At 42.6% G+C, this 19,893-nt stretch overlaps 1 protein-coding gene across 1 annotated transcript in view; it reads left to right on the top strand.

The window, feature by feature from the left end:
* MYO16 (myosin XVI) overlaps nucleotides 1-19,893 on the top strand; it is a 491,528-nt gene that overhangs the window by 417,614 nt on the left and 54,021 nt on the right. The window contains exon 31 of the mRNA XM_063102217.1: nucleotides 4,240-5,376. Within this exon, the coding sequence (XP_062958287.1) occupies nucleotides 4,240-5,376 (1,137 nt within the window). The remainder of the gene's footprint in view (nucleotides 1-4,239; nucleotides 5,377-19,893) is intronic.

The raw sequence follows: 19,893 nt of genomic DNA, 5'->3' as shown, positions 1-19,893 counted from the left end.
ACATGGGATATCAGTGCTTCAAAGGCTCAAGTCCTAGGAAAGAGAATGTAGGTGGGTGCTGCATCACCTTGTACAAGTAGTCTTGGAAGTCACACAGCTTCACTTCTGTCCATCAGGGCAGTCCCAAAGGTCCCTGCAGGTTTAGGAAAGGAGAATTAGATTCTGCTGCTTGATAGGACTGGAAATAGGGTTGTGGCCAACTTTCTGGAAAGTATAATCTGCCTCAGTCTACCCTCTGTACAAAACAATTCCCATTCTTCCCACATACAAAATATACCCACCCCCTCCCTCAAATTTCCCAAAGCCTCCATTCATCATCACATCGGGCTCAAGGGCCAGGTCTCATTCTCTAAATCAGATCCAGGTGTACAGGCTCCTCAGATGGACAGGTAAGATTCTTAGGGGGACAGCTCATCAAGAATGTCCTCTTCTTTTCCCACACACAACCTATATACACTGGAGAGACAGGTATAGAATAACTGTTACGCATGCTGCTGGTCAAAAAGAAAGTCAGGGTACACACAGTGGTCACTGGTTTGCACTGTTCTGAACATCAGCTGGATGCATGTTGCTAAGTACCTTGATAAGAACTCAGTTGTAGTGCCTGGAAATGATCTTCCATGCCTCTTAGATCCATGCTCTGGAATCTTGGTTTCACTCTTTGAATTATAATTTTCAGTCCATAAGAGGTGGCTCATGTTTGGGGCTGGAAATTTTCTTAGCTGCTTCCTGCTCATATTTTGAGGGACCAAAGTCTCTTCATTTTGTATTGACTTTGCCCCTTTCAGTGCAAACTAATACAATTCCTTTAAAAGTCTTGTGGGTTTCTTGTGAATCAATTTGTAATTCACTGCATTAGTCAGAAGCCACATCCAAAAATCTCTTTTGAGATAATCTCTTCTCTATTTTGGAGCTCTCTGGAATATTGCTTGGGGAAATGCCCTTAATATTCTTAGCAGGCTTGTGGTTTTGTTTCTTTGAAAAGGTCTGTGATGCACTGACTTAAATCTGTCTGAGGTCTCAAGAGTCTCATAGATAAATGCTTGGTTTCATATTTAGATCATGTTTTCCTGAAAATGCCCTGGGTTTCATCTCTGCTTTGAAGTCATTTCTTAACTTGAGAAATTGTTTGCCCTCTAGAAAACCTGGCAGTGAGAACCATTTTGTTTCCAAACCCATATAGCCCTGGCTCCTTTGTAGTTAATGGTGTTTTCTTTACCTCTTTACTCTCAGATTTTACTCTAACACTTTGCCTGAACACCTCCTTAGCTAGATCACCCAGTTTATTTAGTGTGCGTTCCATTTTTCACATTACTGAAGGTGATAGTATTGCTAAACTTTCCTCTAAAACATAAAAAGTGTCACATTTCCCTCAGCCTCCAAAATCTTCCTCACTTTCCTTTAAGCTCACCAAGAGCTTTCTTGAGGGCCATCAAGCTTCTGCTAACAGTCTTTAATTTCCCAAAGCCACTGGCACATATTCAACATTTTTTTAATAGCAGTGGTCCACTTCCAGGCACCAATATCTGTGCTAGGTGTCTATTGTTATGTAACAAACCTTTCCAAATTTAGGGGCTTACCCTACCAATGATGATTTCATTATTATCTGCCGTGGTTCCAGTTTGTCTGGGCTCTGCTTAGCAGTTCCCACGCAGGCTCTATCACTGCTATAGTCGGACAGTAGCTGGGGCTGGGAACATCAGAAGACACGGTTAATTACATTTTTGGTGTCTGGGATGGGAAAACTCAGAGCAGATCAAGGTCCTGTGGTATCTCCCTTGCCTCCATGTGGCTTCTCCATTTGTTCCCCACAGCATGGCTGCTTCAGGGTACACAGACTTCTCACATGAAGTCAGGGCTACTAAGGCATGTGGAGCCAGAAGCTCTGTAGCCCAGCCTCGGGAGGCAGACGACCTCATCTGCTGAACATTTTACTCATTGGGGCAGACACAGAGACCCTCCCAGGCTTAAGGTTCCAGAAGAACATGTGGGACTGAAAATATTTATTGACAGCAGTTTTAGAAAATACAATCTGCTACAAATACTTTAAATTATTCATATCTTCAGAGTAACTCTGTAATGCTAATGTTAACAATTGGGTTGGTTCATTCACTTTCTAGGAGAAGCTTATACGCTGCTAATGTTTTAGCACATTGAAAGTCATAGAAAAAATGCTTAGCAATTAGAGAATTGTGCATTTTGGGTATTTTCTGTTCTGAAAGTTGGCTGCTTTGGGGACCCCTGTATAATACTGGCTTACAAAAATGTCCATTGAGTTAGAAAATTAACTTTGTTCTTTTCCATCCCCGTTTGGATGATTCCCAATTTTTATTTTTTTCATTATTACAGTGTGCCAAGAACTGAGCTAAGCACTCTATATACAATATCTATTTTATTCCCCTGAGATAGTTACGAATATCACCATTTTATGCATGGCTGCACTGAGGCTTAGAGAATTTTGTCCGCTACCTGTTTTAAAATTATGTTTCTGGGCCACCACCACCCCGGCACAAACACACACAAGTTCTGTGACCCACACCCAGGCCTGTTGTTTCTCACTTCATAGCACGTATCACCTTCTAACATACTATAGAATCCATTCATTTCTCATATTTTGTTGTTGTATTGTCTGAATGCTCCCACTAGAGTAGAGGAAGGCAGGGAACTTTTTCTATTCACTAATACATCCCAGTAAATACTTGTTGAATGCACATGACTAAATGAATGATTGAATGGACAAAAGGTCATGCTGGTATTAGAATGCAGGTCTATCTGATTTCAAAGCCTTTACTTTGAACCATTATACTTCCTTGTCTTCCCAAAACTGGATACAGAGTCTGATGTTGTAATGTGCAGTCACAGTGAGAGAAAAATAGCCGCCTTACTTAAATAACTCAGGAACTCAACAAAATTAGATGTGCTTAAATCAGAAATTCCTACAGGTTAGTAAAATACCAAATTAACAAAATAACTCAAGATTTTTGAGTTTTGATATTTTAGCAAAACTTTATGTAATTTTTTAAAAATCTCTAACATCTAATTTTCTGAAAATTTTCTAGCACCTCTGTTTCTATTTATTTATAAAAACATTATAATTCATTGTAAAAATGTATTAGAAAAAGAAGTCTTGCAAAATTAATTTTTCTACTTAACCTTTAACAAATATTTTAGACTCATATTTAAGTAGTTTATTCTGCCTCTGTCAAACTTCGCTTTCACAAATAATATTATGCATAATATTTTTCTGAGTATCGCCCCTTTTTGAACTTAAAAAATGTCCACTTAAGTTCTTAGTGAAGTTTTATATCCTTGATTTCCCTGTTAGATATGTGTTTCTGATGAGGATTCAAACATATTGATTGATTGTAAAATCCATCCGTGCCATCATATTAACAAACTACTCCTCCCCCTCCCCTCCCCCTCTCCCCCTCCCCTCCCCCTCTTTCCCTTCCCTCCCCCTCTCCCCTCCCCTCCCCCTCTTCCCCTCCCCTCCCCCTCTTCCCCTCCCCTCCCTCTCTTCCCCCTCTCCTCCCCCTCTTCCCCTCCCCTCCCTCTCTTCCCCCTCTCCTCCCCCTCTTCCCCTCCCCTCTCCTCCCTCTTCCCCTCCCCTCCCTCTTCCCCTCCCCCACCCTTCCCTTCCCCTCCCCCTCCTTCTCCTTCTCTTCATCCTTATAGGTGTTCTGTTGTGGTTTCGTTTTGCCCATTTTATATCATTTAAATAATCACGCTTACTGATTTCCTGCAGAAGCTTCCATCTGCCACCAACTAGCTACTTTGCTTCCCCTCTTGGGCTTCTCATCTCTAAAATTGCAAGGACCTGTTCACCCAGTACTTATTGCACGCGTGTCTTGGGTCCTAAGACACAGACATACATTTGTTCTACCAGCTGACCCCTGTGTACCTTCCCCACTCCATCACCAGGCACCTCACCTTTGCAGGTGGCTGCTATCCCTGGGACTCCTGCACCTCCCACTTGGCGTCTTCCTCCTCAATGGGTGGAAGCTGTCCTCCAGCCCCAAGATCGAACATCACTTTTCTCTGGTAGTTTGGGGCAGTTTGGGTTCATCCAGGGGTGCTAGAGGGGGAGGGAAGTCGGCCCTGGGTCCCCTCCTGCTCAGAATGCAGAAGAGCTGTGGCCGCCAGGGCCAGCCGGGGACAGCGAGCCCCACCTGCCCCTGCGATGAGCTGATGGGGGACCCCAGCAGCACAGCACCCCTCACTGCTCTTTCCGTCTTCCAGCTCTGACCCGGCCCAGGCCACACAGCGACGACTACAGCACCATGAAGAAGATCCCTCCGCGAAAGCCCAAAAGAAGCCCCAACACCAAGCTCAGCGGCTCCTACGAGGAGATCTCGGTGCCCCGGCCTGGGGAGGCGAGGCCCCCGGGCGCGCCCCGGGACCCGGGCTGCGGGCAGAGGGTCTGCTCAGCCGACGGGTCCCCTCAGGACGCGCTGCACCTGCCCACGGCCCCCGGGGACGACGACGACCCCGAGCCGGTGTACATCGAGATGGTGGGGAATGCCGGGGGGCCCGGCGACAGCCCCGACCCCGGGGAGTCGGTGTACGAGGAGATGAAGTACTTCCCGCCCGAGGACAGCGGCGGCCTGGGGGGGCGACACTTCACGTCCGCGTCGCCCCCCCTGTTCTTCGACCGTCGGAAACCCACGGCCTTGGAGGAGGGCGACCGAGCAGCGGGGCCCTGCAAAGACGCGTGCGACATCCCGCCGCCGTTCCCCAACCTGCTCCCCCACCGGCCCCCGCTGCTGGTGTTCCCTCCCACCCCCGTGACCTGCTCCCCGGCCTCGGACGAGTCCCCCTTAACCCCCCTGGAAGTGAAGAAACTGCCCGTGCTGGAAACCAACCTCAGGTACCCCGTCCAGGCAGAAGGCTCGAGTCCACTGTCCCCGCAGTGTTCCGAAAACCCAAAGGGCGACAGCGACAGGCCCGCGTCCCCCGCCTTGACTCTGTTCGATGGGTGCAGCAAGGTCTCCCCGCCTCCCACCCCCGCTCCGCCCCCCGGGGCTCCCCCTGCCGGCCCCCGGCCGTCCACGCACTTCGCCTTCCCGCCAGAGTCCGTCCCGGTCAGTGCAGGCCAAGCAGGGGCGAGTTCAGATCTGTCCAAAATGCACCATAAGCCACACTCTGCCCCGGGGGCTGGTCCCTGCAGCTCCTTCTCCAAGATCCCTTACTCCCCGGTGAAGGCAGCGAGAGCTGACCCCAGGAAGGCCCCCTGCAACGCCCCCTGCCCAGCCCCCTACAGCCTCGCCAGCTCCAGGCCTCTCAGCAGCCCTCTGGATGAGCTGGCCAGCCTCTTCAGTTCTGGAAGGAGCGTGCTGCGGAAGTCTGCAGCGGGAAGAAAGATAAGGGAAGCTGAAGGTAAGCGGGACAGACACGTGTCCCCTTCTGCGGGCGCGAGGGGACGTCCGGAGGCTCGTGGGACAGCAGAATAGAAAGATAATACCGATCTTATCATGAGCTTTTGGAAGCATCCTGGTATATGTGTATATATGTGCGTGTACATATGCATTATATATATATATATTTTATTATACATACATGTGGGGTACAACGTTGATTTTCAATAATTGTGTAGAATGTGCGGTGATCAGATCAGTAGCTGTTTACTCATCATTACAATATGCAATCCTTCTTTGTGTCTGTTGACCGATTCCTCATTAGCGCCCTTCCCTCTCTCCCTCCGCTCCCCTTTTCCACCTCTAGTTTTCTAAAAGTTCACATATAAAGTTTGAGGTGATTGTACTGATCATTCAGAGCAGCTATCAATGTAAAAAAAAGAAAAAAAAAAGTGTACAGCCAATATAGCCAAGTAGGTAGGAATTAATATTTCCATTTTGCAGAATGAGACATGAAAGTCTAGTGATGTAGAAATACATACCACTAAAACTGGATTTGATAAATTATAACTTAAATTTTAGACAAACCAAGGTTAAATTTTAGACAAACCAAGGTTAAATTTTAGACAAACCAAGGTTAAATTTTAGCTGCTTATATTTTTTTCCTACAAATACTTCCATGTAACATGATAATGGTATATTTTGTAACTTCATATTGCTGATATCCATTTGATTTACAGTCCACCATTAACCCCTGAGTGGCCTTCTGTCTTGCAGTCCGTTGCATGTTTAGTGTGTCTGGAATAATCATCTATTCAGTTACTACTTTACACTTAATAACATTGGCCTTTACGTTGTTTTAAATGCATTGTTTTTTCTTCTGTTCACATGCTACCCGAGGAAAATTGTAGCTCCCTTCTCTTATCTCTGCTTTATCATTTGAGCAACTCGCCTAAGGCACAGTTTGTAGTTGACAGTTCACTCCAGTGAACTCAATGCTAGGCTGTTGCAGCCAGAGGCTATGGCCTGCATTAAAAAGTATTTTGTGTGTGTGTGCCTATAGAAGCAGAACATAGCTAGCAAAAACATTATCATTTTGAATTTTTTGCTAATCTCTCTAGTTAGCTAGCTACATGCCACTTCACTCAGATGAGGTTGCCTGTGTGCCAAATGTGCTGTTTTTGCCGAGATTCCCTTAATAATCACAGAGAATGTGGACATTTTCCAAAAAACAATTCTAAGACTTTTATACAAAACCAATATATTTTACCGATGTTCTGTATTTGGGGGCAGAAGTGCAGTAATGCAAAGCATCTTCTCTTTAAGGAAAATTATAACACATCCCTTCGGTCATGGTGCCATTAGAACCCCTACTTCCTACCCAGACAGACGGCAACTATTAACACTCTCACTTTATAGATGGGAAACTGAAAGGTGGAGAAGTTAAATGTCTTCCTTAGGGTAAAGTGGAAGGATTGGAAATAAGATTTTGACCTCTGGCATAACATTTTATTTATGCATGAATTAACCAGCTCCTTCTCCAAAACAAACTACATAAATATGTTAGCTTTATCATTTGATTAGGAAAATTAGGTACAACAACTAGAAAATTTAGAAAGTGATCTGAACAAGTGAAAAGTAGGTCAAGGCTAAGACCCTTAGCAAATGAATGAATAGCCTACTCCCCCATTAATCCTTCAGACAAATAAGCTAATTGTTTGTTTAGCTAACAGTTTCTTCTTAATTGTAGGCCATTAATAAATGAAATTGTGCTTGTAAGTAGTGGAACATTTGAATTTCACAAGTCATGTTTCATTCCAAGGAACAAAATGGAATCTAAAACAAAAAAAGCATTAAATAACAAATGAATATTTGCTTTTAGAACTAAAAGTTTATTAAAACCTCATAAACCTCGTTTTACTATAGATCAGAATGGAGTGAATTCTTTTTAACTCTATTTAATGAAGTTAATAATTTCCATACAAACCTCATCATTTGGAAATCCCAAAGTCTAAGACTCAGAAGACAGAGAGAATTATAGTGAACCCTTAAGCATGGTGTGTCAGTTTGCTAATTACATTTCCCTACGGTGGCATTAACCAATGTTTGGGAACACATATCAAAACCTCAAGTACAACATTGTTAGTTCAATCCTAAAATTATAAGACATCTATTTTCCTTTCGTGGGCTTTTACAAAAGACTTTTTAATTTGAAAACATTGGCTTGAGCTACTATGACTTTCTCATAAATACATGAATTGGCAACTTCTGCCACTAACACAGTAGCTGTAATAACAGAAAACTCAAAAAGATGAGAGTGGGTCATCCCCACACACCACATTACAAGAGTTCCAACTACACAGCTGAGAACTACGTAATTCTTTATGGTCTGTGATGAGGGAAATAAATATGCAAGTTTGCATGACATGTTCTCATAGGATAGGACAGGTTATTCTCTCAGAATATAAAAGGGGTTAATGATAAGATATGGAAGGGAGCAATTTTCATGCTATTGCTAAGCATTGGAGCTGCTTGTGATTTTTAAGGTTTACACAATTTGATCCTGAGGTCAGTAATCCATTTTCTTCTGAATGAATTGAATGGCTGTGATTCATGATTTACTGTAGTCTTGGGATTTCTATCCTTTAAAGTTTTAAATCTTCTACTTACCCTCTTTATACTTAAAAACATTTTTATTTTCGCCTGAAATAGCTTTCTTGCCAAATAATCCAAAGTGTGACTAATTCAAGTCAAGCCACCTAAGTTAATTACAGTTCATTTCTTACACAGTTGTGACATAGGGAAATTGTTCTGCAAATTTTGCAGAAGGTTCAAAGTGTTCCCCTCACCTCTTTGGAACAGTGACCTTGAGGGGATTCAACTGCCCATTAACTTCATGCTGCAGGTATTTCCAGTTAAAATATAATGTACTGTAATGTACAGTGAGTTGATTACAAGAAGTGAGGTGCTTTTGAGTGTAATTATATTGCCTTACTATTCCATAGACTTATGTGGAGGATTTTACAGATATTGTGTTCCTGAAAACACTGAGTCTATATAAACTCTTGGATATGCAATTTTAGGCATACGAAGTCAAGCAAATTCGAAGAGTTCAGGACACACATACAGAAAAAATACGATTGTGCAGATGACAGATGTGACTGAAGTGTGAGAACAATATTAGCAGCAAGTAATTGTAATACTTCCTGTGTCCCAGGTGTTATTTTAATAACTGGGCTATAATATGTCTGCTACTATTACTCCCATTTTACAAGGGAGGAGACTAAGGCACAGAGCATAATCAGCTTGTTCAAGGTTACTCTGCTGATGAGAGACAGAGCATGATTTGAGTCAGTATTTCTGTCTCTAGAGGTTATCCTCTTGACTACCTGCACAATGCTGCCTAGGACAGCAAGGGCAGAAAAAAGATAGAGGAAAAGGGTTTAAAAAATTCATATTTGCTCAATGAGGTGCAATAAGTAAGAGTCATACAGGTCGGATGGAGAAAACGTTTTCATAAACTCGAGAACACCAAACATGTACTTTACAGGTTATGGGTGTATATACCATTTCTGGAATATAGTACTTGGGTCCCTTGGCCCTTAAAATTAAGACTGACTAAATGTTGAATTGTCTATGCCTTTCTAGGTATAAAGATCCCATTAGCTTACAAAATTTTCTTTCATTTAATGTTATAATATCACTAATATTGTTATGCTAATTATTTCTGGTGACTTTTTTTCAAAAAAATATAAGACCTAATTCAAATGGTGACCGAGGAGAAGGATCAGCTTGGTCTGGCCACTAGGGTGCTCCGTTGCTCTGAACGGCACCTTGGTGTCTGGTTGTTTATCCGGAATAACGTGAAATAACTTGAATGCATTATTCTCCATTCACTGAAAAAGATCGGGAAGCTCAGGTGTTGACAAAAATGCGGTACTCAGAAATCTGGAGAGGAATGTGGAAGAGAGCCAGGATGAACTAAGGGGACGTCTGATTCACAGATTTAAAAAAAAAAAAAAATTCAGTTTTATTATTTTCTGATACTGTGCATCCTTAGCATATACAATTATAAGTACTTGTGTGTACTTTAAAATGATGTCAGCAAGAAAACTACCATGTACAATCTTTCTTTGCATAGAGAAGGTGGTTATTAAACAGTTGATTAAAAAAAAAAATCAACCAAAAAGAAAAAAAAGCAGTTTGACATATAAATATATTTGAGAGGTCTAGCCCTTCTGGCATTTCTACTTCATGAGAATCACTTAAGCCAAATGGAAATTGCTATTAATTTCAAATATTTTATTTGATTACATAAACATTTCAAATAGGAGTTTGGAAGACAGAGTATTACATAAACAAAATTTTACAATATGATATTTTTATTCCAGAGAGTCATTTGTTGAAAAGGGAATGCTTTTTAAAGTTTGTCTTATGGAAAATTCTAAACATACACTAAAGTAGAAAGAATAGATTGACACGCTCTCTCCATCACCCCTACTCCTGCCAATTTCCCTCCTCCAGCAGTGGATTATTTTGAAGCACATCCCAGTGTCAAATCATTTTATTAACAAATGTTTATAAATATTTTATCGTAGATGTTCTTAGGGAAAAAAAAAAGACTTATTCTTGGATCACTTTCATTAGTACAGATCAGTCAATCCTTTTCAGTCTTTACCAACACAAGACTGCTATTCATGACAGAAGCTGGTCTCTAGAAACCATGGCACCATTTTCCATGATATAAACAAAATAATTCTCGGGAGTTAGCTTTCCTGCAAAGCAACACTACCTGGTGAGAGCTTCCATTTCAGCTTCAGTGACAGTCCCTGGCATGGACAATTGGTGCAGACAACCCCTTCTATGAAAAAAGTGTGTGTGTGTGTGTGTGTGTGTGTGTGTGTGTGTATATTTCTAAATATTACATCCAAATAGAACTAGTAAGAAAGATCAAAATTTAAGAAGACATACAATCGCATACTGAATTCAAAAAGGCATCAATTGCATCTTAAATCAACATTTTATGAGCTTTACATGCTTCTTTGCCAAATTAAGTGCAGTGTCCTATACATTGTTTGGTAATAAGAAGCAGAATGCTTTAGAATCTCTGAGATACCACTGAACTCCTGGCAGAAATCTGTGACATGTTCAAGGACAGTGTTTGCAAGTGGCCACTCTGTGCTCCTGATGTTTGAAGCAGAAGTCTCAACATTATCGTCATTTAATCTCTGACACCTTCAAATGAGACTGAGGCATAAGAAATGAGTCTGCCTTATGCAAATCTCAACATCACGTAATGGGATGCAGAGCTTAACATCCCGTAGGCTTGTCGCCTGCGTGCTCATCTTGCAGTCCTTTATCCTGTCCAAAGCAGTTCATCTTTCACTGCCCCACATGATTCTCTCCGTGGCCATTTATTTGTGTGGGGGGGTGGGGATGGGGACCTGAGGGCGCATGAAAATTATGGAGGGTGTGGACAGGACAACCACGCAGGTTGCTGCTGTGTGATTCTCCTTGAGGATCTGTTGCTGTATGCCTTCTTGTACAGCAAGAATTCACCCCCCTGTAAAAGGAAGGCATTCCTTTGCATTCTAGAACCATTTTGAGCCAACAATACATTATTCTCATTTTCCAAATGAGTAGGGGAAACTAGATTAACATCTCCAGAGAAGGAAGCTTTCTATTTATCACCAAGTGGACATTAAGCAGGGAGGAGATGTGTAGAGTCTCTTCCCTTGCCATGCCAACAAACCAGAGCTTTGACATGAGGAGTATACTCACTCTGGGAGAAAAGGGTATTTTCACCAATTTCCTGGACTTGCAGTGATACATTTCAGTGTTTCTGATTCTCCAGATGTCTAGTAGAAATAATACTTTGTTCACCTACACTTAGAAATGAGCTATGCGTTTTAATAAATTGATCAGTAGCCAAACTTACCTATGTTAAGAGTACAAAGCTCTTTGTCCTCTATATGAATTGGAGCAACATTTTTTTAATGCCTAAGTATTTGCTGTGAATGTTTGTAACATTTCCCTCACAATTTACAGCACTTTGTATAAATGACCAAGAATTCATACAGGGAAACTGTGCAACCACAAGCCTGCAAACAGACTTGCATTCACATGTAGAGCTGATTCCTTTATAGTCATCCAAGAAACATTTACTTAATGTAAGCACAGGTGTTGCCTCTGGCCTCTCACAAACCATATAGGAGGCCAACAGGTACATCCCATTTCAGTGAGAGAAATTCCAGTAGAGGAGAGAATCTCTAACCTGGCCATCATAAACCACACGTGGACCCATAGCTGAGATCCACGTGGCCCGTGAGCCCCAGCTGTGTGCCTGAACCTTATTTGGAGGGAGCCCTTCATCAGTTTCATGAGATTCTCAGAAAATGTCAGTGACCCTAGGAAAGTGAGGGGCCACTGCAGCCCATGCGTGCACATGCTATGTTCAGAACCAAGAAAAGGAGGAGGTAAGAAGTGCCTGAGAAAGTCTAGAGGGTCTCTCACGGGAATGATGGGAGGGGAGGATGGGGGGATGGAGTTCTTTAGGTGCAGACGTCAGGGGACAGGCACTGCATGCAGAAAAAGGAGCACATGGAGAGACATGCCAGTCCAGGGCATGAGGTCCTTCTAGAATCCAGCCGTGCATGGTGAGGAAGGAGGAGGGGGGAACAGAAGGCCTTACCTGCCTCGCGTGGAATCAGAGCAGCATAAGCCTCCTACCTGGAGGCTGCTCCTCACCTTCATGAGGAGGCCTTGCATTATCTCCACTGTTTCTCTTCTGTCATGTGGGAATTCAGCAGTGACCTCAGGAGCTCTGCTACAGACAGTGAAGAGCCAGAGGAGGAAGATACACAGGAAGGATCACAGCACTCAACCCCGTATATGACTCACATTCACTGCGTAATGTGTTAAGGGACCCTGTACCAAATGTCCATGGCTACAGGTGTAAGCACGCGTCTCCTGCTGGCCAGCACACTGACGTCGCTTTTCTCCCTGGAGCCTTGCCTCTCTGGGAGGTGGCTGAAGCAGGGCTAACCATCCCTATTTAATAATGAGTGATCTGAGACTTTGAGAGATTAAGTGATGTTCCCATAATCACAAAAACGAATCGGTCTCAGAGACAGGAATCAACTATGTCTCCTTTCTCCCAAACCCTGGATTCTTTCAATTATGTCATTCTCAGTCTCCAGAAACAATTAAGATTAAAATAATGTTACGACGTCCCTGTTTGAGAAAGTAAGTCCCTCCGGAAGCAAAGCGCAAGCTCATTACAAGAGAGGATGTGGGAATCTGGCAGAAAATATCTTTGCCCTGTTGTCAGTGTTCCTGAGAAACAGCCATGAATGGTTTTCAAATGAATGTTCTTCTTTTGTGCCTTTGCCTTCTTCTTTTTTTCACCTTCTCTAAACCCTTTCTACTCATCTGTCCCACGAACTGTCTTCTGTAGTATCAGGGATGCTCCGCACACATAGTGGGACCAGGATCATTCCTCACACTCAAAACTATTGCTTCCTCACTCCCTGTGTCCTTTGTCTCAGCCTCCTTAGGGTTGTGCTTGGGAACTGGTTTCCTGATGATGGAAAACAAACTCACACTGAAGCTGTGTTCCCGTGCGAAGTGCCCACCAAGCATCTCTCCTTAGGGAGCATTTGACTCCTGCTATGGATGTGGACTTCACTATCGTTAGTGGGGTGTCAGAGGCGGGCTCAGGACCCGCCAGAAATTAAATGAGAGTGAGCCCTCCTCTGTGCCAGGAACCATGCTAAGAACTGTACAGATGGTCAGCAGTCACCAGGATTGGAGCAGGAGAAAGACACGCAAAAAGGCCCCCATCATCTGTCTCCACAGCAACTTTCCAAAAATGGCAGATATTCATTTTTTTAAAAATATGCAAATATAGAAACAGTGATATCGATAATGGCAAATTTAGAAACATGACTGAATAAACAACTAGTGTCGGGCCTATACTCATAGCCTGTCAGTAAATACTTGTTGGAAGAATATGACTCAACACTGTGGTATTTCCACGCCACTTCAGAGCTCTTTGCAACTCAGGAGCAACACCCAGCAGAGGGTTATGACATTTAAATATTTAGATCAATCGGATCAAAGGGTTTCCCTTTGAATTGTATGAATTATCTTGGGAAATTACCTTAACATATTGGCTATAAATCTACAGCTGCTAGCATTTCAGTCAGACGAGAGATATGCATCTGGCATAAATAGTTCATCATTTTTTAGACGACACAAATGCAGCCAAGGAGCCATCACAACTGGGATGTATTAGAATGCACTGTCAGCAGGAGAAGAATCTATTGTACCTGGAATTCTGAAAATAAAGCAGTCTTTTCAGAAGTGGATTATTGTTCATACCCAGTAAATATTTTTTTTTATTCTATCAACCCATTAAAGCAAGCAGCTATCGTGTATTGTGTGTCTCTACACTAGATTGCAAATTAAACTCCCACTGGGGGCTCAGAACAGAAATCCAGGGCTTTATCCTCTAAGCCACTCAGCAGCTCTCCTTAAGCAAGTTAATAAAGACCTTCCTGACTATCTGCATCTCATTATTGCCACATAATGCAATATCCTGGGGTTTTCTTCCTTTTGTGAAGAAATGCTTAGAAGCGACATGGTGCATGCAATGTTTTCCTGAGCTGCGGCTGGACTGGTACCATGTTCTCTCTCTCCTGAAGAGTATTGGAACAGAAAAACCTTTTTCTTAATTACCTACCAGTGTTTGGGTCCTTTATGCCTGATTTGAATCATATTTATGATTAATCCCCAGACAGATTAGCCAAGAACATTTCACACCGTCTGAGAATGAACTGTATTCAATATCATTTCCCCCAATGCTTTATTCCATTGGCCAACACCCATCATCTCTTATTCACTGTGTGCAAAGCTTCTCAGGCTTCTGTTCATTCTATCCCAGTTTCTCCTTGAAATGTTCGATTTTCATACTTAGACCCTGTCCACTGGCAATTACTGGCCATCCACAGCTTAATAATACATGTTAATTATAATAACACAATGAGCAACAATATGATTCATTTTTTTCTGTGCAACAAATGACTAGGTTCTGAAATATGCAGAGCCCAAACAGGGGCAGGCCTGAGCTGGATCTGAGACTTGACTGATTTACACAGAGCAGCAACTGTACCCTGATACTGAGGACTGCGTGATCCCCGAGGTGCCTAAACACCCACAGAAGAGCTTCTTCCTACCCCAAACTCTGACTCATCATCAAACATAATCTTCCAAAAGGAATTTCCATTTTGAAGAAAGGAAGAACTGAGATATGCCCCAGTGGTGAATCAGGGTATATCCCAGGAAAATACACACATGTTGGATTTGGGTTTTACTGTTTTTCTTTAATGTGAAGAAATCAATGATCCAGGCAGAAGTAGGTGGGAATGAGGGGACGGGCAAAGCAGCGGGTGAAAACCATCGCTTTGCAGGCTTCTCCATGTGACTAAAAAGCAAACCAAAGCTCACTGCTGTGAAGTTACCTGCTGAAGCCACAGCCATTTGGTGGAATTACATTTCCTTAATTCCAGTTCTCAGGTGAGATACCTCCTAAGAGGGTCAGGCTGGTTTTTTTTTTTTTTTTTAATTTTATTTTGTCGATATACATTGTAGCTGGTTATTGCTCCCCATCACCAAAACCTCCCTCCCTCCTCCCTCCCCCCCTCCCCCCCAACAATGTCCTTTCTGTTTGCTTGTTGTATCAACTTCAAATAATTGTGGTTGTTATATCTTCTTCCCCCCCCCCCCGGTTTGTGTGTGTGTGTGTGTATGTGTGTGTGTGAATTTATATATTAATTTTTAGCTCCCTCCAATAAGTGAGAACATGTGGTATTTCTCTTTCTGTGCCTGACTTGTTTCACTTAATATAATTCTCTCAAGGTCCATCCATGTTGTTGCAAATGGCAGTATTTCATTCGTTTTTATAGCTGAGTAGTATTCCATTGTGTAGATGTACCACATTTTCCGTATCCACTCATCTGATGATGGGCATTTGGGCTGGTTCCAACTCTTGGCTATTGTAAAGAGTGCTGCGATGAACATTGGGGAACAGGTATACCTTCGACTTGATGATTTCCATTCCTCTGGGTATATTCCCAACAGTGGGATGGCTGGGTCGTATGGTAGATCTATTTGCAATTGTTTAAGGAACCTCCATACCATTTTCCATAGAGGCTGCACCATTTTGCAGTCCCACCAACAATGTATGAGAGTTCCTTTTTCTCCGCAGCCTCGCCAGCATTTATCGTTCATAGTCTTTTGGATTTTAGCCATCCTAACTGGGGTTAGATGGTATCTCAATGTGGTTTTGATTTGCATTTCCCGGATGCTGAGTGATGTTGAGCATTTTTTCATATGTCTGTTGGCCATTTGGATATCTTCCTTAGAGAAATGCCTACTTAGCTCTTTTGCCCAGATAGAGGGGACATAGAAGAGTGCAAACAACTAATATAAATTAGAGGGCCCCCGTAATACTTCTGCCAGTCCACACACCCTTTCTTAAGTAAATAACCAGTGCCCAGCAGCACATCCTATAGAGCAAAATAGTATTTTAAAAAAAATTTTTTTTCATGAGGATTGTATTGACATTGTCTCTTGGTATTTAACCACCTTTATTTATTGCCAATAATAAACTCCCCTTGGATTTTGAATAAATTGCCTGAAGAATAACTACTTCAGTCCTTAAGAGAAAATAGAATCTACAATTGCTCCATTTCAGAGACGTGAGCTCGTCTTCCATGCGTGACACGCTGTTCTAGTTCCTTCTCGCCACACCCCGTTTCCACCGCACAAACCTTAGCACCAGTAGAGATGTGGCTGAATCACCTTATATGTCGCACCAGACAGTAAAACTCTAATTGTGAACATTGATTTCACTGATGCAGTTGCAGCTTAGCAGGGGGACCTCCATCATTCACTTACCCAGGCTTGAAATCATCTGCAGTTTAGAGGTTGGGGCTAGTGACACGGGAAAGAGACTCTGTGCTTTATATACGGTGACGTGGGATCCTAAAAATGTCTTTTTAATCCGATGATCATTAGAAAACCCAGTGATGTGGTCCAGCTGCTAATCAGAGTGCATGTCCACTTCTGTGGGGATTGAATACATCTTAGGAAATCTGTGTAATGATTTAAAAAAAAAATGTTTCTTTTTTCAGATGATAAGATTATTCTGTGACATGGCCTCAAGACTTGTAGTTCTTTTCAGGACTTAAAATATTAGAGGTTAACTTCAGGCAAAATGATAAAGCTAGCAGTAATGTTGTGTATTATTATTTGCTGTTTGCCTCAAGATTTCAAAGAGGTTTGGAAAAATCATGAAATACAGAAGGCAAGCTTCATTCATTTTACTCAAAAACTGTATTGAGGATCTCTTTGATGCCAAGCATTGTACTAAGTTGTATGGATTTTTTAAAATGAGATGTGAGCTCCTCTCATAAGCAGCTCATAGCAGGGAAACATGAGAAATCTGACATATCTGAGAAGAATCACGTCTTCTGTAAGGACACAACACAGGTTTCATAGAACACCACTTACCCTTAATGCCTGTGCAACGCTGCATGTTTACTCAAAGCATTCTGTTCTCTTTTATTTGTAAATGCTTGTTGTGACCCACTAAATTAATTTCCCAGCCCCCAGATATGTCCTGTGTCATGCTGGGCTAGAGGGGAGGATTCATACGAAGGGATGGAGGGAGAGGAAGCCACAGCAGCAGAAGAGAGCTCAGGACAGGAGGATGTCCATCGCTCCGCTCGAGGCAGCGGGTGCCTCATCCTGCACTGTAAGGGGGTTTTTTTACAGGGCGTCATCAAATTATATTTTGGAGTAACTATCCCAGGCTATGTGGAAAGGAGAGATTGAATCCCACAACCCACCTGGCCATTTTATGGTTCCTCCCTGTGGTACTGGGTGAAATGAGGATCCATTTGGACATAGGTTTAGCTGTTTTCTACAGTGTCCTGTCACTTACCCTTTCTGGGGGACTGGCTTCTATTCTTTGATGTGTCACTGTAGTAGATCATGGGAAATTCAGTCACATGAGCTTACGATTTGGAGGCACAAAGAATTAGTAACGTCAACCCATCTACCACCAGTAAAAGACACAATCGCTAAGGCTATCAAAGAAACAGTTCCCGCAGCTTGTTGAGATTTTCACAAGAATTTAAATCTACACGGATATTTTAAATTTATTATTTAAGGCCTCAGAGCTGCTGGGTAGTTAGCAGCCAGTGTGGGCAGGTGGGGCTGTTCTTCCGCTGGTGTCCATGGGTACTGCTATACTCCTGTTAAAATTTGGAAATGTCTGCACACCAGTTGGTAAGGGCTGCTGTCCTGAGCACTCCAAGGTCTCCAAGTTTATCCCACGACCTTAGGTGTGCTGGCCCCAGGCCTGCTATGTTTCTTCCTGATTAAATGTAGACAAAGCAAGATGTTCAAGGTCTATGGTCCTGCCTGTTGGGATTGATCCTGGCCTGTGCCCTTAGGAGATTAAATACTTTAGATGGGTGAATTTGTAGTCAGTTCTGAGTAAGGGATTTGGGAAGACTTCTACATCCATCATTGCTAAGCTTATTTTATTTTTTGTTTTGTTTGTTTTTTTTTTTTACTTTTGCTGGTTCTCTCTGATCTGCACTTTTTCAGATGACAGGCATCACTAGCTTACCACCCAGACTGCAGGTGTCAAACACTAAATACTCGCAACCGGAGAGCAGGAACATGATCCTCTCAACGCCTCTTTCTGGGGAAAGCGAGGAGGAACCATTTACCTAAATGAGAGCATATGTTGCTGACACCAGCAACGCTGCTTGGCTGCATGTTGTGTTTCAGGGCTCCTGGAAGTACATTGCCACCTGGCATCTAGGAAATGTAACAATAACAGCAGTATAAATAACCTCATGACCTACGAACTTATGCAGGGGGACTGGGCTCCGGGCCAGGCCAGCCTGTTTAGGTGTTGCATATACAGCTAATTACATAGAAGGAAGCTGTCCATGGGCAAGCAAAGGAAAGGAATCGAAGTGATTTTTTTTTTGCCTTTATGGCAGGGACAGAATAAATGGGCAAAGTAGGATTTAGTTAGTTAAATTTAAAAGAAAATTGGCACAATTTAATTTTCTGTGCGTTTTTGGGTGCTGAAAGCCTTATTTATACTGACAGTCATTTTTTAGCTTTACTATCAATGCATTCTTCCCTTGCTCAGCACATATGTTGTTGAAGACATCACTGCATTTCCTGCTTCAGTTGGTGTTTTCTAGCGCAAACCATCTCCTTAGACTTGGCAGGAAGAGTGGGTGGCAAGAGTGAAGAGTAGAGGACTAGTAAACATTGCCATTCCACCCTGCTTAATCCAGAGGAGGCACTGGCGGCACTTTCTGCCATAGAGGGATGCTTGAAACATAAGTTCAAGAGGAATTTTGATCTATTCATGAATGGGGATTTCATAGCAGGGGGGGTTAAGAAGTAGAAAGGAGTATACGGGGGGTGGGGGGCCAACTCCAGGCTTTTAAGTTTAGGAGAATTTCAGGCAATTAGGTTTCTTCAACACTCATCCTTTTCAAGGATGTCATGTTATATTTGTTTCTTTTTTTTTGGTGGCTGGCTGTTAAGGGGATCCAAACGCTTGACCTTGGTGTTTGGTGTTATCAAAACTGCACTCTAACCAGCTGAGCCAACTGGCCAGCCTGTCTGGACCTCTCTGTTTCTTAGTAATTAATTCTTATAGAAATATATCCACGCTCATCCATGCTGTTTCAAATGGGAGTATTTCATTCTTTTTTATGGCAGAGTAGTATTCTATGGTGTATATATACCACAATTTCCTTATCCAGTCATCCACCAATAGACATTTAGGTTGGTTCCATGTCTTGGATATTGTAAACAGAGCTGCAATGAACATGGGAGTGCAGGTATCCCTTCGACATGATGATTTCCATTCCTCTGGGTGTATACCCAGAAGTGGGATTGCTGGATCATTGGAGAAACTTATGTTGAGTGAAATAAGCAAAATGCTGCATGTACTCACTCATATGTGGGAGCTAAGAGAGAAAGAAGGAAGGAAAGAAAGACCACAGTAGTGCATTGGACTTGCAGAGGGAGAGAACATTCTATGGGCTACAAAGTGGAGTGTAGGGGAAGGTGGGAGGGGGAGGGAGATTGGGGATAATTGAGTGGGTGACACAGGGTACAAATGCAATTGTGGTAATGGGTATACAGTGAGTATGAATCTAGCCCCCACATCATGGGGATGAGGGGTGACAATCAGCTTTGTATCTCATGAATATTCATAACCAATGTATATATATCCAGCGAACATATTGTGGGTCATGGCTTTGCTTAATTCACTCAATGTAAGTTTCTCCAATGATCCAGCAATCCCACTCCTGGGTATATACCCAGAGGAATGGAAATCATCATGTCGAAGGGATACCTGCACTCCCATGTTCATGTTGCAAAAATAATTACTATAATTGCATTACCATGTTCGTGTACAAAAATAATTGCA

The sequence above is a fragment of the Cynocephalus volans genome, chromosome 7 (assembly GCF_027409185.1).
Source record: "Cynocephalus volans isolate mCynVol1 chromosome 7, mCynVol1.pri, whole genome shotgun sequence".
Classification (NCBI taxonomy): Eukaryota; Metazoa; Chordata; class Mammalia; order Dermoptera; family Cynocephalidae; genus Cynocephalus; species Cynocephalus volans.
This window is presented reverse-complemented; position numbering and strand designations above follow the sequence as displayed.